Raw genomic sequence first — 16263 nt, forward strand, 5'->3', positions numbered from 1 at the left:
ACCCTCCTCCCCCCACCCCTCACCCCCTCTACGTCCGTGGTACGGGCTGCAAAACTTACCGTATGTATTGAGTTTTACACCAGACAGTATATTCTGAGTCATACCCTACACATAGTTTTGTTTGCATCACGTGAGTTGTCTTAGAGAAGTGAAAGTCTAAAGCAATACTAACCGGCATATTCGTACGAGTTCATACTCAACGGCACATAAAGTTTCCGCCAAAAGTCAATCAACCGAGCAATGTCTGATTCACATATTACACTTGAGATCGGGACATTCTCGTACAACGGCTTAAGAGCGCTCAGTAGCATCGTTTCTTTACGCGAAGGTATTACCCCAGCATGGGGTGACTGCAACGCAAGGCGTCAGTGTACGTCGATATTTCGATCGACTCGCACCTCACGAATTCAAGTTTTTGGGAAGAACTTTTGCTATGCCGTGTACTTTTGAGCCCCAGCGCCAAATAATTTCTTTGTCTCACTTGGTTTTGTTGCTGATGACACACCCTAGTACACAGTGGTTAATGCAGTGAGTTGTTGAAATTTGTTTGATTGTCACTTAATGCCTGGAATGTGCTAACAGCTCAGATTCAGTCAGACGTGCCCTCTTGTCCTCTTGAATGTTCTTACTGCCTATGATTAGACGATAGTACATGATCCGGTAGTATATTTTCACAGTATAGATGTGACAAAACCACAGCGTTTTTCTGTAAAAAGCCGTCGCGTTTTGGTCTCGCCACCAATGGACCTAATGCGACGGTTCAGCGAATGCATTGACCTGTAAGACGTTAGATATTTCCAAGTCTTCGTCATCAGTCTAGAATGACATGGCGAGGCCTGGTACACCCACTTACTCCCACACGCCCACACACACGCGCACACGCACACACACCCTCTAAACGCTCATCTCATCACACCAGTGCAGAAGGAAAACCCACATGGCCGACTTGGCGAATGCGATGAAGTCTTGAAGATTATAATGCGCCGTCTGTCTTTTCCGGCTCTGCGACGCTCGAGAAGGGAGCGAGCCCGCCTGTCCCCCTGCGGAAAGGCACTCTCCGACACGAAGTCCACGATATCACACGATACCCCCGCCGGCCATCGGCCTCCGTTCGCCCGCGTGTCTTGGGTGGCGGCCGCCGCGCGCGCCGCCCCACCCGTCCTAGTAGGCGGCCCTGTTCCTATCAATCCAATCACGCAGCTTGGCTACACGGGTGTAGACGCCGGGGTACTGGGCCTTGCCGCAGCCGATTCCCCACGAGACCACGCCCACCTGGTACACCACACCCGCCACCCGCATCAGTGGGCCGCCAGAGTCGCCCTGCCGGCAGAGGGAGCACGTGAGCACAGTGCCAGACGGAGCACCAGTGAACACACCGACGGCAGAGGGCACACATGGGGCAAGGCGACAGCACACGAACAGGCGTCGACAGATGCAGCGCATGACCACGCTGACAAGGGCGGCATACGTCAGAGGACCATCAGCCGCTCTGATGGCGAAGGGATCCCGCGCATTGCCAACAGGAACGTCACGCCAGCAGGCCCGACAGGCAGCCCGCACGCGCCACACGTGCCGGCCACCGATGACGATAACTGAACCTTCAAGGAAGCGCCGACAGCGGAGGTCATCTAGCTCGTCGATGGCGTAACATTTCAGACAGTCGAATCAATCTTATCACGAAGTATCGGGCCTGCCTAATTGTTGTACGGTTCGCCGCCACGTCGCCCTCCGCCAGCGTGACCCGCCTCTGTCTCGCTGCGCCCCCGGCTCCTCGCGGGGTGACGGTGCACATTGTTCTCTAATCGCGCCGTCTCTGCCGCGACCGCATTCCGATATCAGTCTGCTCGGCCGTCCATTAGAGGCGCCGCTGCAGCGGCCGCGCGCGTGCGGATTTTCCATCCGGTCTGACCGGCCTGGGATGTGCGGCGGCGGCGGCGGCTGACGCCCCGGTCCGCGGTGGTGGTCCGCCTCCGAGGCTGGAGCCGCAAGCCGGTATCGGGCTCGGCTGTGCGAGTCCGGTCCGGACTGAGCGAGTCTGGTCCGGAATGTGAGAGTTAGGTTCGGTCCGGGCTGAATGAGTCTGTTCCGGGTGTAAGGAGTCCGGTTCAGTCCGTACTGAGGTAGTCTGACCAAGGGTATGGGAGTTTGTTTCCATCTGCGTGACCCCGGTCTGGACAGTAAGAGTCCTGCCTGGGATATCTTGATCAGTTTCGGGCAGTGGGGGTCCGGTCCACACTGTGGACCGGATTCCCACAGAGAGTGTCAAGAGTGCGCGTACGTTCCTGGATATGGGAGTCAGGTCTGGACTGTGTTGAGTCCGGTCGGGACTATGCGAGTCTTGCTTGGCATGTGAAGGTCTAGCCCGGATTGTGTGTGTCCGATCCGGACTGCGTGTTCTAGTCCGGACTGTCTGTGTCCGGTCCGGACAGTGGGTGTCCTGTCCGGACTGTGTGTGTCCGGTCCGGACTGTGTGTGTCCGGTCCGGACTGTGTGTGTCCGGTCCGGTCTGTGTGTTCCAGTCCGGACAGTGGGTGCCGGGCCCGGACTGTGTGTGTCCAGTCCGGACCGCATATGTCCGGTCCGGACTGTGTGTGTCCGGTCCGGACCGTATGTGTTCAGTCCGGACTGTGTGTGTCCGGTCCGGACCGCATATGTCCGGTCCGGTCTGTGTGTGTCCGGTCCGGACCGCATATGTCCGGTCCGGACTGTGTGTGCGCGGGCCATACTATGTTCGCCGGAGCTTTTGGCCAAAAGGCATGCCTGTGTGAACTTGGCAATTATCTTTAATTACAAGATTCACTCCTGATTGATGTGTTTAAAAACGTAGCGTTTCACGTCTTTGTGTTATCTCCCGCGTCTTTCACCCCTCACGCTTAAACAGTTTTTCAGAAGACGCCTCCGTTTTGCTTTTTGAAGCCATGCTGAAGATGCGTTCGACCCAGCTATCCATGCTATCTATGCTACCCTGCCATCCATACTACCGCGGCGCCGGTATCGTTTCTTTTCCACGCGGATCTCGGGCGACGCCGTCCGGCTCCGTCACTGAGCTCGCTCCGCCTCCCGCCTCCGGACTGCGCTCGGTCCCACCGCGGCAGCAGCTTCCCCCCCCCCCCCCCTATCGCTGGGTACTCACACTGCACGAGTCCTTGCCCTGGCGGCCGGCGCAGAGCATCGAGTCGATGATGCCGCCGGGCGCCGACGCGCCGTACGTCGCCCTGCACTTGTCGTTCCTCCACACCTTGAGGCTGACCTTCTGCAGGATGGACGGCTGGCGGCCGCCTGCGGGGCGCACGCGGCGTCGGTCACGCGCGAGCCCGGCAGCGGGCGGCAGCCGTCGGCGCCCAGTGGAGCTGAGCACCTCTGCCTAACATCGCTCCGTCCGCGCAGTGCAGGGTTGTGCCCAGTTGAGTTTGTTTGGTGAAATTGCAATGACTGGGCGCGAGAGCGACGTCTAGGGGATCAACGTAAAAACAACGCAATTGTGGAGCACAAGAAAGCTGCCGACTTTGCATGCTACGCAATGAACCTCCAGAAAACCGATAGAACAGATCGAATAACCACATGCGATCGTGCACTCCTTTCCCTGGTCCGGCTTGGCCTCAGCTAGTCGCTGCCTCCCGGCTGTGACCCCCAGTCTGGGTGACTTACCCTCGCGCAGGCTGCCCCAGCCGGCGACAGTGACAATCTCGCCGGCGTACGTGCTGCTGCCCGAGTCCAGGCACACCGGCCGGATGTTGGTCCTGAACTCCACGTCCTTGGTGAGCGTGATCAGCGCGATGTCCGTATGCTGCAGGCGGGAACAGAAACAAACTGCTGGGTGGTTCTATGGAGGCACTACGTCCTTGCAGAGAATCGGACAATTTTGTCTTTGATGTGACAGCGGCAAAGATATGACTTTCTCTTCAGTCACTTGTATTTCTTGTGCGTCAAAAATATAATGATCTTTAACGGTTTTCGTACTGATTTTCACGTTGCTTTTGAACACACTCGGAGGAGAACACCGCCGCCGGACCGTTATTGTTTGGCGGCCAGTTGTGTGCTTGTGTAGCACGGCCAGAAACTTACCTTCTGTCGAAATAACAATTACTCGCTATAAACAAAACCTAACAACCTGTAATCCTGGGCCGCTCCTTGCGATTACATAACAGAGTGCAGTGCCCCAGAACAATGGCATAACATGATGTGACGCTCCGTTGCGATCATGAAGTTATGTGCCGGACGTGGCTAGTCAAGGACAAGGTCAGTGTGTGAACTTCACGGTCGCGTCCTACGTGGCCTCTCCTCGTATCCGGAATCCAGCACGCAGTCAGCTGGCTCGCCTTAACCACCGACTCCTCACCAGTGTCTTCTCGGAGAAGCCCTTGTGGCGCACGATCCGCGCCACCTTATACGTGGCGTGCTTGGCCTCGAAGGGCGAGCTGATGTCGTGGTCGCCCACCCGCACGAGCAGCTGGGACACGTCGTAAGAGCTCATGCTGCGGACAGGGCCAGTGTCAGCCGGCGGGCTGGCGGCAGCCGCGCCAGAGCAGGCCGCTCGACGGCCGTCTGGAGATGACGACACCGGTGCTGCTGACACCGCTGTCAGAGGGCACCGAAGCATCCCGAGCTTGGAGGCCGGTCCGAGGCGGGCTTCTGGGGACTCATTTAAACGCTGCGAGTATCAACGCAGCGTGTTGGAAACGTACGACGTGCGCCCATGCGCCACTTTTGTACTTTTTTAACTGAGACTGCCCAGAAACGCACGTTAGAATGAACGGAAAGAGCCAAGGGCAGCTGCCAGAAACAATAAACCACGAAGAGGTTTCAACACAGCAGTCGTTGCAAGGTTCTAGACATGGGCAGTTGAGTGACAGCAAACAAACACGACTTAACCAACATAAAGCACGTGCGGGCAGGGAGTGAGGTTCTTACTGGGCCACGCAGTGAGCTGCCGTCAGGATGTGTCGCTTGTCGATCAGAGAGCCGCCGCAGAACTGTCGGCCGCTCTTGAAGATGCCCGCCTGCGACAAGGGGCGAGACTGAGCTTCTCCAACAACGAGGGGCGAGACTAAGCTTCTCCAACAGGTCGTGCTGCAAGCTCAGCCGCGTCATCACCTAGCGGCCAAGGACTCCGCAAATGGATGGACGCGTGGGGCTCCGATGAAAGGCTTCTCGACTTATCCTTACGGGTGTGGAGGAAGTATGCAGAAAGGTACTGATGGTCGCAAGAGTTGAGATAAGCTATTAAAACATTCGATGCCAGCTAAGACTTGATTTTAGCAACAGGACGCTTATAAGTCAGTGCTGATGATTCCATGGTTCGCATGACTAGATGCGGTATCTGCATTGATCATCTGTGGGCTTGCACTAATGCTCAGCTGGAAGCTTGCCGTCTACAAAAAGTCGAATATTATCATACAATTCAAAAGCATACTTCACTCAATGTGGCCGTACTGAACTAAGCGTTCTTCATCCAATGAAACTCGCGGAGCACTCACAAAGCAAGCAAATTTGTCCAATGTTGCCGCCCAGACGCTTCTAAGCCAAGAGAACTCGCTGGAGACCCATCTCCCGTGGAGACCTCACTCTGGTCAGCCGCCGTACCAGTTACCAGGGGCTCATAAGCCACAGGAGCCTGCCCTCCACTCACCAGCCAGGGGAACTCGCCCTTCGCCGCCTGCGTGCCGCCCACGATCCTGTCGGCGCCCTCGGTGCTGCGCGTGCCGCACGCGCTGAACTGTCCGCCGCCGCCGCCGCCGCCGGCGGCAGCGGGCGGCGTCGGTCTCTTGGTAGTGGTCACTGGCTTCTTGGTCGTCTCCCACCACTGCGTGGCGCCCGGCGGCTTGGGCGCCGCTGTCGGCCTCTTGGTCGTCTCCCACCACTGGGTGGCGCCGGCCGGTGGCGCGGTCGGTCTGGTGGTGGCCGCCGTCGGCCTCTTGGTCGTCTCCCACCACTGGGTGGCGCCGGCCGGCGGCGCGGTCGGTCTGGTGGTGGCCGCCGTCGGCCTCTTGGTCGTCTCCCACCACTGGGTGGCGCCAGCCGGGCGGTCAGTGACCGGCGCTGGCGCCGAGCTCGGCGTACTCTGCCACCAGTGGGTGGGCGCCGCCGGCAGGCCGGGCGGACGCGGCTTGGAGGTGGGCGCGCCGGGCACCACCGCCGGCGGCCGCGCCGTCGTGCCGCCAGTCGCCTGCCACGCGTGCGTGATGAACGCCGGGATGCCAGGCGCCAGCGTCGGCGCCTCGGCGCGCTCGCTGGTCCCCGACGGTGCCCTCGTGGTCTGCCACCACTGCGTGCTGCCGGCGGCCGGACGCCTGGTGGTGGTGGCCGCGGGCGCCGCGGCCTGCGTCGACTGCCACCAGTGCGTCGGCGCCACCTGCTCAGTAGACGTCTGCCACCACTGCGTGGACGCCTCCGCCCGCTGGGTGGAGGCCGCCTGCGTGGTCTGCCACCACTGCGTGGCAGCGGCGCCGGCCGGCCGCGGCGTGGTGGGAGCGCTGCCGACGCCGAGGCCTGGGCAGCAGACGCCGCGCACCGACGGCTCGCCGCGCCGTGAGGACGAGTCGACGGCCGTGCAGGCCCCCAGCGTCCTGTCTAGGCTGTTGGGGTCGTCCTCGGTCGTGTCGCGCGTCCAGCGACAGGTCGAGCGCGTCAGGCACAGGCCGCTCCTGCCGGGCGACGGAAGGCTAGAGCTCGCCCTTGTATGGGCAAGGTGGGACAGAGGTAGGCGACGGACACAGGACATAGGTAAAGACCGCTTGCGGGTGTAAGGTGAGGCTAAAGGGTGGCCTTCAGGAACGGGCTGAACTAAGCCTTTCCTGTGAGTCAGGCGGAGCCATAGGACTCCCCGTGCAGTGTGCCGAGTCTCCGGCCTTCGCATGGCGACAGGACCGAGTGCGGGCTCGTCCCCGGGGACGGGGGATGCCGTACACAACTGCTGGGGATGGGATAAGTGTAATGACCCGTCGAAGGGCGTGGCAGATGCAATTCCTGTACAAGGGCCCGACAGCGGCTTTTCCTTGAAACGATTCAGAGGAGGAGCTAACTGACAGAGAACAAAGCACTGATGCTGGTGCATTACATGGCAAACATCGAGGAATATATGACCGCCAGTCACGCCGGCACTCTCCACCAAACCGATCACCGGCCGCTCCAGTAAAAGTGGCGAAAACATCAGATCGGCCCAACCGGTTATACACACCTAATTTATGTATCCAGGTATGGTGCAAAGCGGAGCAGAGGGAGGAAGCTGCGGAGCAGGAGAACAGCATGGCACATGGGACAGCTCAGCTGCAATGAGCCGTCCTAGTTACTTCGGTTGGCAGTGAGTCTAGACATAACAGGCTGGCCTACTACCGTCCGTTTTGTTTATTTGGGAGCTATCTTTCGAGATTCGATTCGCACATCTAGCGTGGGGCACGTCATGGCCACCTACCGTCCGTCCGCCGTATTACAAGTAGCGGTGACTCCTGCTGGGAGGCCGGGCCAGCCGGGCGGCACCACCGACTGCGGGTAGTTGGGGTACTTGGGCCATAGCTGGCGCTTGTCTCGCACGACGTCCTGCAGATCGGCGGCTGAAACAGCGGCGGCGCGGCGTCAGATGCGTCACCACGAGCGCCATCTGGGGGTCTTGGTGGCATGTGCCGACTCATCACGCCGCGGGTGACTCGGGGACTCCTCCCGGGAATATGTCAGATCCATCACCTCGTGGGCGATGCAGGCGCCATTCCAGGAACCGTGGGTGAGCTGAGCGGGTGCAGCACCTCTGAGTGACCTGGGGCTCCTCTCAGGACCACATCAGGTGCGGCACCCGTGGGTGGGCGGCAAGGCCCCGTCCCGGAGACGTCCCCCGGCGCCGCCCGGGCTGCCGGATGCTGCCGACCGAACTGGGTCGACGTGAGGGAGAGAGCGCCGCTGCCCCCTCCCCCGGCTGACCCGCCCCGGCCTGTTCCGGATGCGCCGGAGAGAGCGCCGCGCGGGCGTCGTACGAGCCCCGCCACGCTCAGGGGGCTCCCGGACGTGCAACGTCGGCTCCTCGCACCGCCGACGGCGTCTCGGGGGTGGCACGCCTCCCGCGGCGCTTCCTTCTGGCCATAACTATCGGTGGTGGAGTCTCAGTAGTACGCCAAATTCCGCTTCACTGCTCCAGTCGTAGACTTGGAGCTGTGAACCTGGGATATCGCAATTCGTCCACAGTTTGTTTAACCTCTTATAGCTTGGGACAGTTTGACAGCGAGGTAACGCTGCTGCTCTTTGAAGCATTGTGAGATAATTTTTGAATTGCCATTTTAGATGGCGTACTGAACATTCGATCGATTTCTGGATAATGGCCCAGTGCAATTGCACGTGCGGTGTTCCTTCACCGCGCGTCAGGCGATGGGCCTCTCCCCAGCGATACAGAGTTTTAGAAGCGCTCGAAGAAGTCAATTCACGCTGACTGACTTCCTGGTTTTCCAGTTTTCCAAATTCCCCGAACATTCCGAGGCAGCACCGCACTTTTTATGTCATGTTGGGATCCACCACTCACTCACCTGTCCAAAGCGGCCCTAGTAACACATCCAGATCCTGACAGGCCTCAGCAATGTCTCTGTGTCATCTCCCCGAAATAACCTCGAGAGAGAGAGAGAGCTGTAACTCAACACACTGTGAAATCTGATTGGGGGGAGCGGGCTCCCAACCGGCGGTCGAAACGATGTGAATCAGAATTCAGGCGTCGCATCGTCTTCATACCCTACCAGCATAGCTGTAGTGCCGCAATTACATGGCGGCGCTGACTCATGTGACAGGAATCATGCGCGGCCAATTTCCAGCTCAAGTCAGGTGATCATGGTACATTTTGAAGGCCAATTTCCAGCGCGACGTTGCGTGTCAGACATTTCTTCATGGGTTCAACTTGCCATGGCCAGACTCTTTGAGCCGATGCGTAAGCTCACTTTAGTAGCGTAATCCATTCCGGAATGACGCTTGAGGTTGGTCATGCGCCGTTGATTGAACGGCATCTCCCCGTAGACTTGCTCTCTGTTCGCACAACATTCGTCTGCAGGTCACGACCTGCAGGGCGCTGCGCAATGAATGCATCGGGGATAAATCTTGCAGGAGTTACGATACTTAACGGCGCGTTGTGTCTGGCTGGCACGGAGCCAAAATGCACCGATGTGAGTGAACTCTGGCGCCAGTCGTGGGTGCTGCGGCTTAGGCTACGTCCGCACCTCGACGGGCATGACGCCTCTGGCAATGCTTCTGGTACAGTGTCTGACAACGGTATTTGAATGCCGACGACTCCCGGGCTGCGTCTTGCGCTGCGGGGTACGAGCCGGCTGGCAGCCGTTGCAGCACCGTAACGCTGGGCGTGCACGCCGCAGGAGTAACGGGAAGCTGTCCGCGGCCGGGCCGCTGCGCGGTTCCGGTCCTGTCCGCGGCCGCCGCCGCCGCGCGGTTCCGGCCCTGTTCCGGCCGGTGCCTCCGCCGCTCCGGTAAGCCGTCGGCTGGCGCTGACTGGTCGGGCCGGCCACGGTGATCCCGCGCTCTGTCGGACTCCGCGGCACTGGAACTCATCGGCATGGAAATGTGACTGGAGTGGCGTGAAATGCTTTTGTATGCACGATATACTGTGCACTGGATCAAGGCGGCGTAAACCTGTCGTGACTCGCCGATTAAGTTGTAATGTTTCACTTATAGCAAAGTGGGCATTTTCCGATAAATAAAACACCACGGTTTTTCATGTGTAACTTTTCGACCAAACATAAAGCGCCGTAACAAGCATGTCCTGTCTAACAAAACGCTGCCGCTGCCGCTGCATGTAGAGGACTACGCTTTGCATAGTCGTTGCACATGCGTCCCGTTACGGGATTACGCCTCCCGCTGGTGCATTCGGCGGCGTCGCACCACGTGGCGGTATTGGGAACGGAGCGGTCCCATGACCTCTCGGCTGACGTCGCAGGGCTGCTGCCTTGGCAGTGACCTTGCGGCCCGGTGTAAAGAGCGGCCGAGGTGAGTGACCGCGCGGGCGAGCTGGGCCGGCTCGCTGCGCCACGCCGCGCCCAGCGGTCGGGCAGCGGCCGAACGGGCCTGCCAACCGCCCAACGACCTGCCCCTCCCCTTCGCAGGGCTGGCAGTCAGTCCGGACAATGCAGGGATGGACAAAAGCTTTCCGAGATAACATCGCTCGGGGTGCGAGAACTGGAAGACAAAGACGAGGCAGAACGAGTGCGCTCATAGGTAATCAGTCGGTGGCACGCGCTCGGGTCTTCACTCGGCGGCCGGCCAGCGGCGCTTCCGCAGCCCGCTCCTCGTGGGTCAGCCGCCGGGGTCGGTGTCGCAACTGGCCGAACGGGCAACGGCCGGTCGGATGGGCTGACCGGGCGCGCGCGAGGCGCGGAACGAGTTCCAGCTGCGCCGCGCGATGCCGCAAGGCCGCCGCGCGCGCCGTTTTTGTGGCGCACGTTCGTCGCGCTGCGCCGCGTCGGCAGCGCCAGTGGGCTACTGCGCACTGGCGTCGGCGCTGTTTTGTCGGCCTCCGCCGGGCGTCGGTCCGAGAGATGGCCCAGTAAAAAAACAGGCCCGCTGATGTCGACCGTTATATAACCTTTACGGACGGCGATGCCGTCGGCTGGCGGCCCGCCCTAGAGGCGGCTGCCGCGATCCAGTCCGAGCCTGAGTTCTGGCCCGCGCAGGTGCCGCTGGTCGACAGGGCGCTCGCCACGCTACCCAGGGGTGTGTCGATTGCTGCAGAGTCTTTAGGGATTTCTTCACGCCACCCTGCGTTCTTTGAGCACATCAGGAATCTGTTGGCCCACATAGAGGGCAACAGATTCCTGATGCGCTCAAGACGCTCACCAAGCTACCCAAGGGTCTGCCGATTGCTGCATAGCTTCCCGGCCTTGTAGTTTTTCACGCGACCCTGCGTTCTTTGAGCACGTCAGGAATCTGTTGGCTCGCACAGGGGCCAACAAATTCCTGAGGAAAAATTAAGATTTGTCCGGAGTTCTGTCTGTCGGTACTAGTCTCCATCCCAGCTCGCCGGCGTCCATCCGTCGGTCTCCGGTCGTCGCCGGCTCCGCTCTGCCCGTGAGTCCTGGCGCGGTCGGCTCGGCCCTCGCCGCGGGACGTCTCGCCCTCCTCCTGGAGGCCCGGCCCAGCCGACGCGGCGTCTCCCCCTCCCTCCCACCAGCGCGCGCTGCCGACCGCTTCTGGCCCCCAGAACGAGTTCTCCGACATTGTCAGCGCGGCCAGGGTTAATGATCTCTCGGACGGTGCCGGGCCGCACGTGATCCACATTCGGCGCCGTGGGGTCGAGCCCACCCCGCCGCGCCGCATCGCCTGCGCCTGTCCCGCTCGCGACGCGAGATGGCTCTGCCGATTGCCGCGCGGTCGGATCTCTGACGTCTCCGCGGCGCCGCGCGCCTGTCATCTGTGTTTGGCGGGTTCCGTTTGATTCTCGTTTGCTCGACTTCCCGCGCCCTGTTCTTGTGGTAGGGTGGTAGGCATTGCGTCGCGAACTGGTCTACAGGCGATTAAGAGTGTGTGTTTACTGCTCGGGTAACCGGGTATTGAAAGAAGAGAGATAGGTGGGCAAAGGGACAAGTCGGAAACCTCAAAACGAGGGCGCTAGAGGAACTGGGGAAAGATAAAGTTATCTTATAGATGTGAAAAACAAACAGAAATCATCCAGACTGCTGCAAAATCACTCCCTTTGCTCATCTCTGGACACTTCTTCCGCTACCGCTCCCATATGACAGCGACCCAGCTGAGGCGCCTCTACAGTCTGGCTGTTCCCAGTGAGATGTCCGTCAAGTCGCTGGCTTTCCTTCTACACTCAGGAGAACTGATACCGATTTGACCGCCCTCGGCCCGCATCGTAAGCATGCGACACGCGGTGTGTTCTGAATTTGAACATAAGCGGCTTGCTTGAACGAACCATGTGAGCATCAGGAAACGATACAAAAACCACAGCGGACAGGTTTTGTCCAATCGGAATGCCAATCTCACTAAGAATAAGTTTGGCCGGCTGCCAGGCGTGCGGTATTGAAAAATGGGAAAATTAAGCCGTTGGAAAGCGGTTTCTGTAGTTTGCAAGCACCGATTTAAATTGACGTATCAATCACTGACTCAGGTAATCTCAAGTCCTTTCCACATTGTTCCTGCCTGCAAGGATTTTGAGCTCGTTTTTATAACATTTTTATCACGCTGCGTTAAAAGCAGATGCCTTTTCCTCAGTTTCCGTCGTTAGTGCAAGAGATCACGCCGGCTCTGCTAGCCTTCCGGCTCCACGTCTGCTCCGTTTTTTAGCGGGCGGCGACCGGCAGGCGGTGTCGGTTCACTGACCTTGTTCCCGCCTGCACAGCCGCCGCGGTCGGCCGGCTCGGCCTCGGCCCGGCCCCCATTCCGACGGAGAGACATCGGCGTCCTCTGAACGTCACGGAGAAGCAGGCGACGCCGCGTCCGCGCTCCCACGAGTTGTGCCCGTCCGAGGCCCGGTCCTCGGAGACGGAGGAGGGTAGACGGCGGAACAAAGATGAGAAAAGATGGAGGAGAAAGGGAGGATAAGAGAAGGAGAGAGAGAGAGAGAGAGAAGACAGGCCACCCACCATGGACCGACGCTTGTTGATTTTTCTGGTGCATCTGAGTCATTACTCACGAGGAACCTGACCGTCCGACTGTCACGGATGACCCGCTCCGCTAGACATAACCGTTTTGGTGATGAGCGATAATGATGCGGGCTCGGGCCGAGATGTAGGCCGCGGGCGGGTCCCGGAGAGAGACTGCAGTGGACACAGGTCAGTAGCACGGGAGACTGCAACGGAGACTGGCGTTATATCACTGTGTCGACCTGTTCGGTATGGAACTGGGCTAACGCATTTGCCAGCGCCCTGGTATGTGCTATCGTGTAGATGTCACTTGTGCTCTTGGTTGAGTTGAGCCGGGCTGTCAAGTCTCGACATACTGACGCTGCAGGCCCCTGACAGCGTAATAAAGTTTTACATTTGTAACGCCCGCTCGGAAAACACTATCTCCGTGTTGCTCTCAAAGCTGTTAGATGGCAAATATTCCTACATGAGGTGTTTAGCCGCCTCTCGTCAGAGCTAGACCCCGTGCGTTTAACGGGCGTGGCTAGCTGGAAGTGTCCCCAGAGCCGGGCGTCGCCGCTGTTTTGTTCCGCCATGCTTCAGAGATCGCGGCGGTCCGCCCGCCGGCCGGTGCCATTCCTGCCCGGCCCTTAACGAGAGTATTACTCTCCTGGCCTTGTCTCCAGCGACGCATGGCCATGAGGCCGTCGCCTTGAACTTGACAGTCGGATTCATGGCCGCCGCCCGGGCGGAGCGTCACAACAAACGCCACGGAAGCGTCACGGCGCGGCGCCGGACGCTGCAGACCGCGTGCCGGCTCGACCAGAATCCGATTAGTCGGCTGGCGGCGGCGTAATGCCGGTAGCGGGAATACCCAGCAACATTCAGGGCAAGGCAGCATGAGAAAATGCGATTACGTTGTAGAACAATCGGTTGCATGTGGTTACATATAGCGGGCATGTAGTATGAGTGATCAGGTACTAAAGTTGATGATAAGATTATGCTCACGCTAAAGTGATCAGAGAGAATGAGTGTCAGGATCAAATCAGTACATATTCAGTAAAATTAATTACAACAGGAAGGTAACGGAAATAATGACGAATAGTGCAAGATTTTATGTCTTTCCTTGTATAATTGCACCAATTTCATCGTAAAATTGCTTTGATGATCATGATGCTTCGAGGGTAGTTCAACATCATTAATCCCCATTTACTCTAACGCTACGCTCTAGCAAAAAAGTAAATGCATTTTAACAACGTCAGGCTTTCATTATTGAACCAAAGGAACCAAACCTCATTCTGGGGATTCAAATAAGCGGTCATCAAACGCTTTTCTCAGCTTCTTACGAAATAGTTTGCACCTATACACCGCGAACTCTCTCATTAAAGTTCGTGACGGTACACCTAATTTCGGAATGACAACCACAATTCGTTTTAGCATCCAAAGCCTACCAATTATTTCTACGCTCCGCCACCAAACCATCGAGCTCATCGTAAAAGGTAAGACAATGCGGCCTCCGACAGGACCTGGAGTGCAAAATGCGTGTAATTTTAAGGGACCGAAGTACGATAGCCCACCTGTCTTCCGCCACTGGAGCACTATCCACAGCTCCGCCCAGATTTGGACTCCAATCTCTGAATGACAACGTTTTTTGTGAAGACTTGAGGATTATGCAATCCAGTGTAACAGCATCCCTCTTAACTGTCTCTATCAGCGGCGTAGCTAGTCTTTTTAGAGAGGTTGGGGGACACAGAGCTTAATGACGCGGGCCGGTGAAAACCCCTTCCCCCAATCAATCACAATTGTTGGAATAGGCGTTATTTCCTTTGAGAGGTCCAGTGTTCATAGGTATGCCAGCCAGCCATGCCAGGAAGCCCCCCTAATTGAGATTGTCCTGTGCATCGAACACTAGGGAGCCACCTTTTAGCCCAAACATGGGGCGCCGTGGCTGGAGCGCTCGGGTCTTCGCCTTTCCCAACCAAATTATGAAGGGTCCTGCCGCCTCAACCTGGGTTACCTGCCGGGTGCTATTCTGGTGACACGGGACCTGTCCGATGGTAGGACATTTGGTCAATCCGGAGGCCTTAGAGATATGCATCATGCATCGGTACCCTCCCTGGCGCAAGGCACCCACCGACCGGAGCGATTGACCTCAGGTCGGCGTAGGGGACCCTCGTTGACGCAAGCAGATCCGTCACTGGAAGTAGGGTCCAAGAATTGGTACAGGAACCCTCGTTCACCTTATCCGGCCCCTTTTCGAAACGGAGCAGAGGGCTCCGTTTGATACTGGTGCTCAGGGACCGACACAGGGCCTTTCTTTGGTCTCAAGTGTATCCGATTCCGGCACTGCAGGTCGGGATCCCTTAATGCGACCTCCAGCCATCCCTTCGGGCCATCCACTCGGACCCTTTACAATCGATCCCAGAACCTACTAACCAGGGAAGAACGTGCCCTGTGTTTCCCCTCTTACGCCTTTGGCTTCTCTGCAGTATCTCTGATAAGTGCAGCGGATTTTCCTTGTCTATAGTCATTGTCGCGATTAATTTTCGTTGATTCTTTGAATTATTATCTTCAATAAAAGCATGCAGTATATTTTGCACTCCCTTCGTGAGGTAATCGAACCCTGTGTCTTACCAATGTTCTTACAAGTCCTTACAACTTACCAATGCAATCACCCTTTTAGTCTTAGTGAGAACTGAGAAAAAGTGAGCGAAGACCGTCTCGCCGAAACCTGCCTCACCTCATGTCCGAGACCCATCGTCCCGCCACCGTATCTGGCGACCTCTCGTCCTCTCACCTCTCACCCTCACCAAGAACGGCCCGACACTCACCTTCGATGACAACGGCGTCATCTGTCTCGAACACGAAGTTCTCGACGGCGGCCGCGGCGGCGTAGGCGACGAGGCAGCCGGCCAGGGCCAGGCCGAGCGGGCTCCTCATGGCGGGGCGGGCTGTGCAGCGTGCGCGCCTCCCGGTCACTGCTCGTCAACTGAGCCCGCCTGGCCACCGGCGGCCGCCGCTGGTCGCGCTCGCCGCCCGCTCCGGACGACGGCCGCCCGGGGCGAGCATGTCCGGAACGGGGTTCGGGGAGCAGACGGAACGGCGAGCGGAGCAGGAAGAACGACCGGATGCAGGTTTGGAGAAGGGCCCCGGCCAGAAGGTAATCTGGGAGTAGGAACGAGCGGAACGGGGTTCGGAGAGGGGTCGCGGCCAAAACGGAACTTGAGGAGGTGGAATGAGCGGAACAGGGTGCGGAGAGGAGTCGTGGCCAGAATCGGAATCTGAGGAGGTGGAACGAACGGAACGGGGTTCGGAGAGGGGCTGTGGCCGGAACGGAATCTGCGGAGATGAAACGAGCGGAATCGGAGCAGAGGAAACGGCTGGAACCGGGGACCTGAGGAGCTGAAACAAACGAAATGGTAATCGGAGGAGAGGGAACAACTGGAACGGATATTGGAGGAGGAACAAACGGCTGGAAAAGGGAATGGTGGAGGTAAACGGTCGGAAAGGGTTTCTGAAAGAAGGAGAAGGACTGGAATAGGGCCCAGAGGAGGTAGGACATCGAAATGGTGTTCTAAGGAAGAAGGCTATCCACCATTTTTATTTCCAATGGCTCAGTAAACTAGAGTGCCTTCCTTTCGATTCACACACCCGTTGCGAGGTCAGTTAATATTACTTAAGGCGCTAGATGTTTGCCCCTGACTGGAATGACCTGGCTGTG

The 16263-nt window shown here is 58.3% G+C and overlaps 1 protein-coding gene across 1 annotated transcript; it reads right to left on the minus strand.

The window, feature by feature from the left end:
* Nucleotides 1–651: 651 nt before the first annotated feature.
* Nucleotides 652–15511, minus strand: LOC119089797 (transmembrane protease serine 9). The gene is made up of 9 exons (XM_037212614.1): nt 15374–15511; nt 7412–7550; nt 6512–6644; nt 5630–6094; nt 4912–5000; nt 4340–4475; nt 3649–3787; nt 3134–3279; nt 652–1320 (listed from the first exon to the last, which is right to left on the minus strand). Exons 1-9 carry the CDS (start codon nt 15480–15482, stop codon nt 1162–1164), a joined length of 1515 nt encoding a protein of 504 aa, XP_037068509.1. The 5' UTR covers nt 15483–15511; the 3' UTR covers nt 652–1161.
* Nucleotides 15512–16263: the final 752 nt, after the last annotated feature.

Source organism: Pollicipes pollicipes, unplaced genomic scaffold (genome assembly GCF_011947565.3).
Source record: "Pollicipes pollicipes isolate AB1234 unplaced genomic scaffold, Ppol_2.1 Scaffold_3087;HRSCAF=3621_pilon_pilon_pilon, whole genome shotgun sequence".
NCBI classification, from domain to species: Eukaryota; Metazoa; Arthropoda; class Thecostraca; order Pollicipedomorpha; family Pollicipedidae; genus Pollicipes; species Pollicipes pollicipes.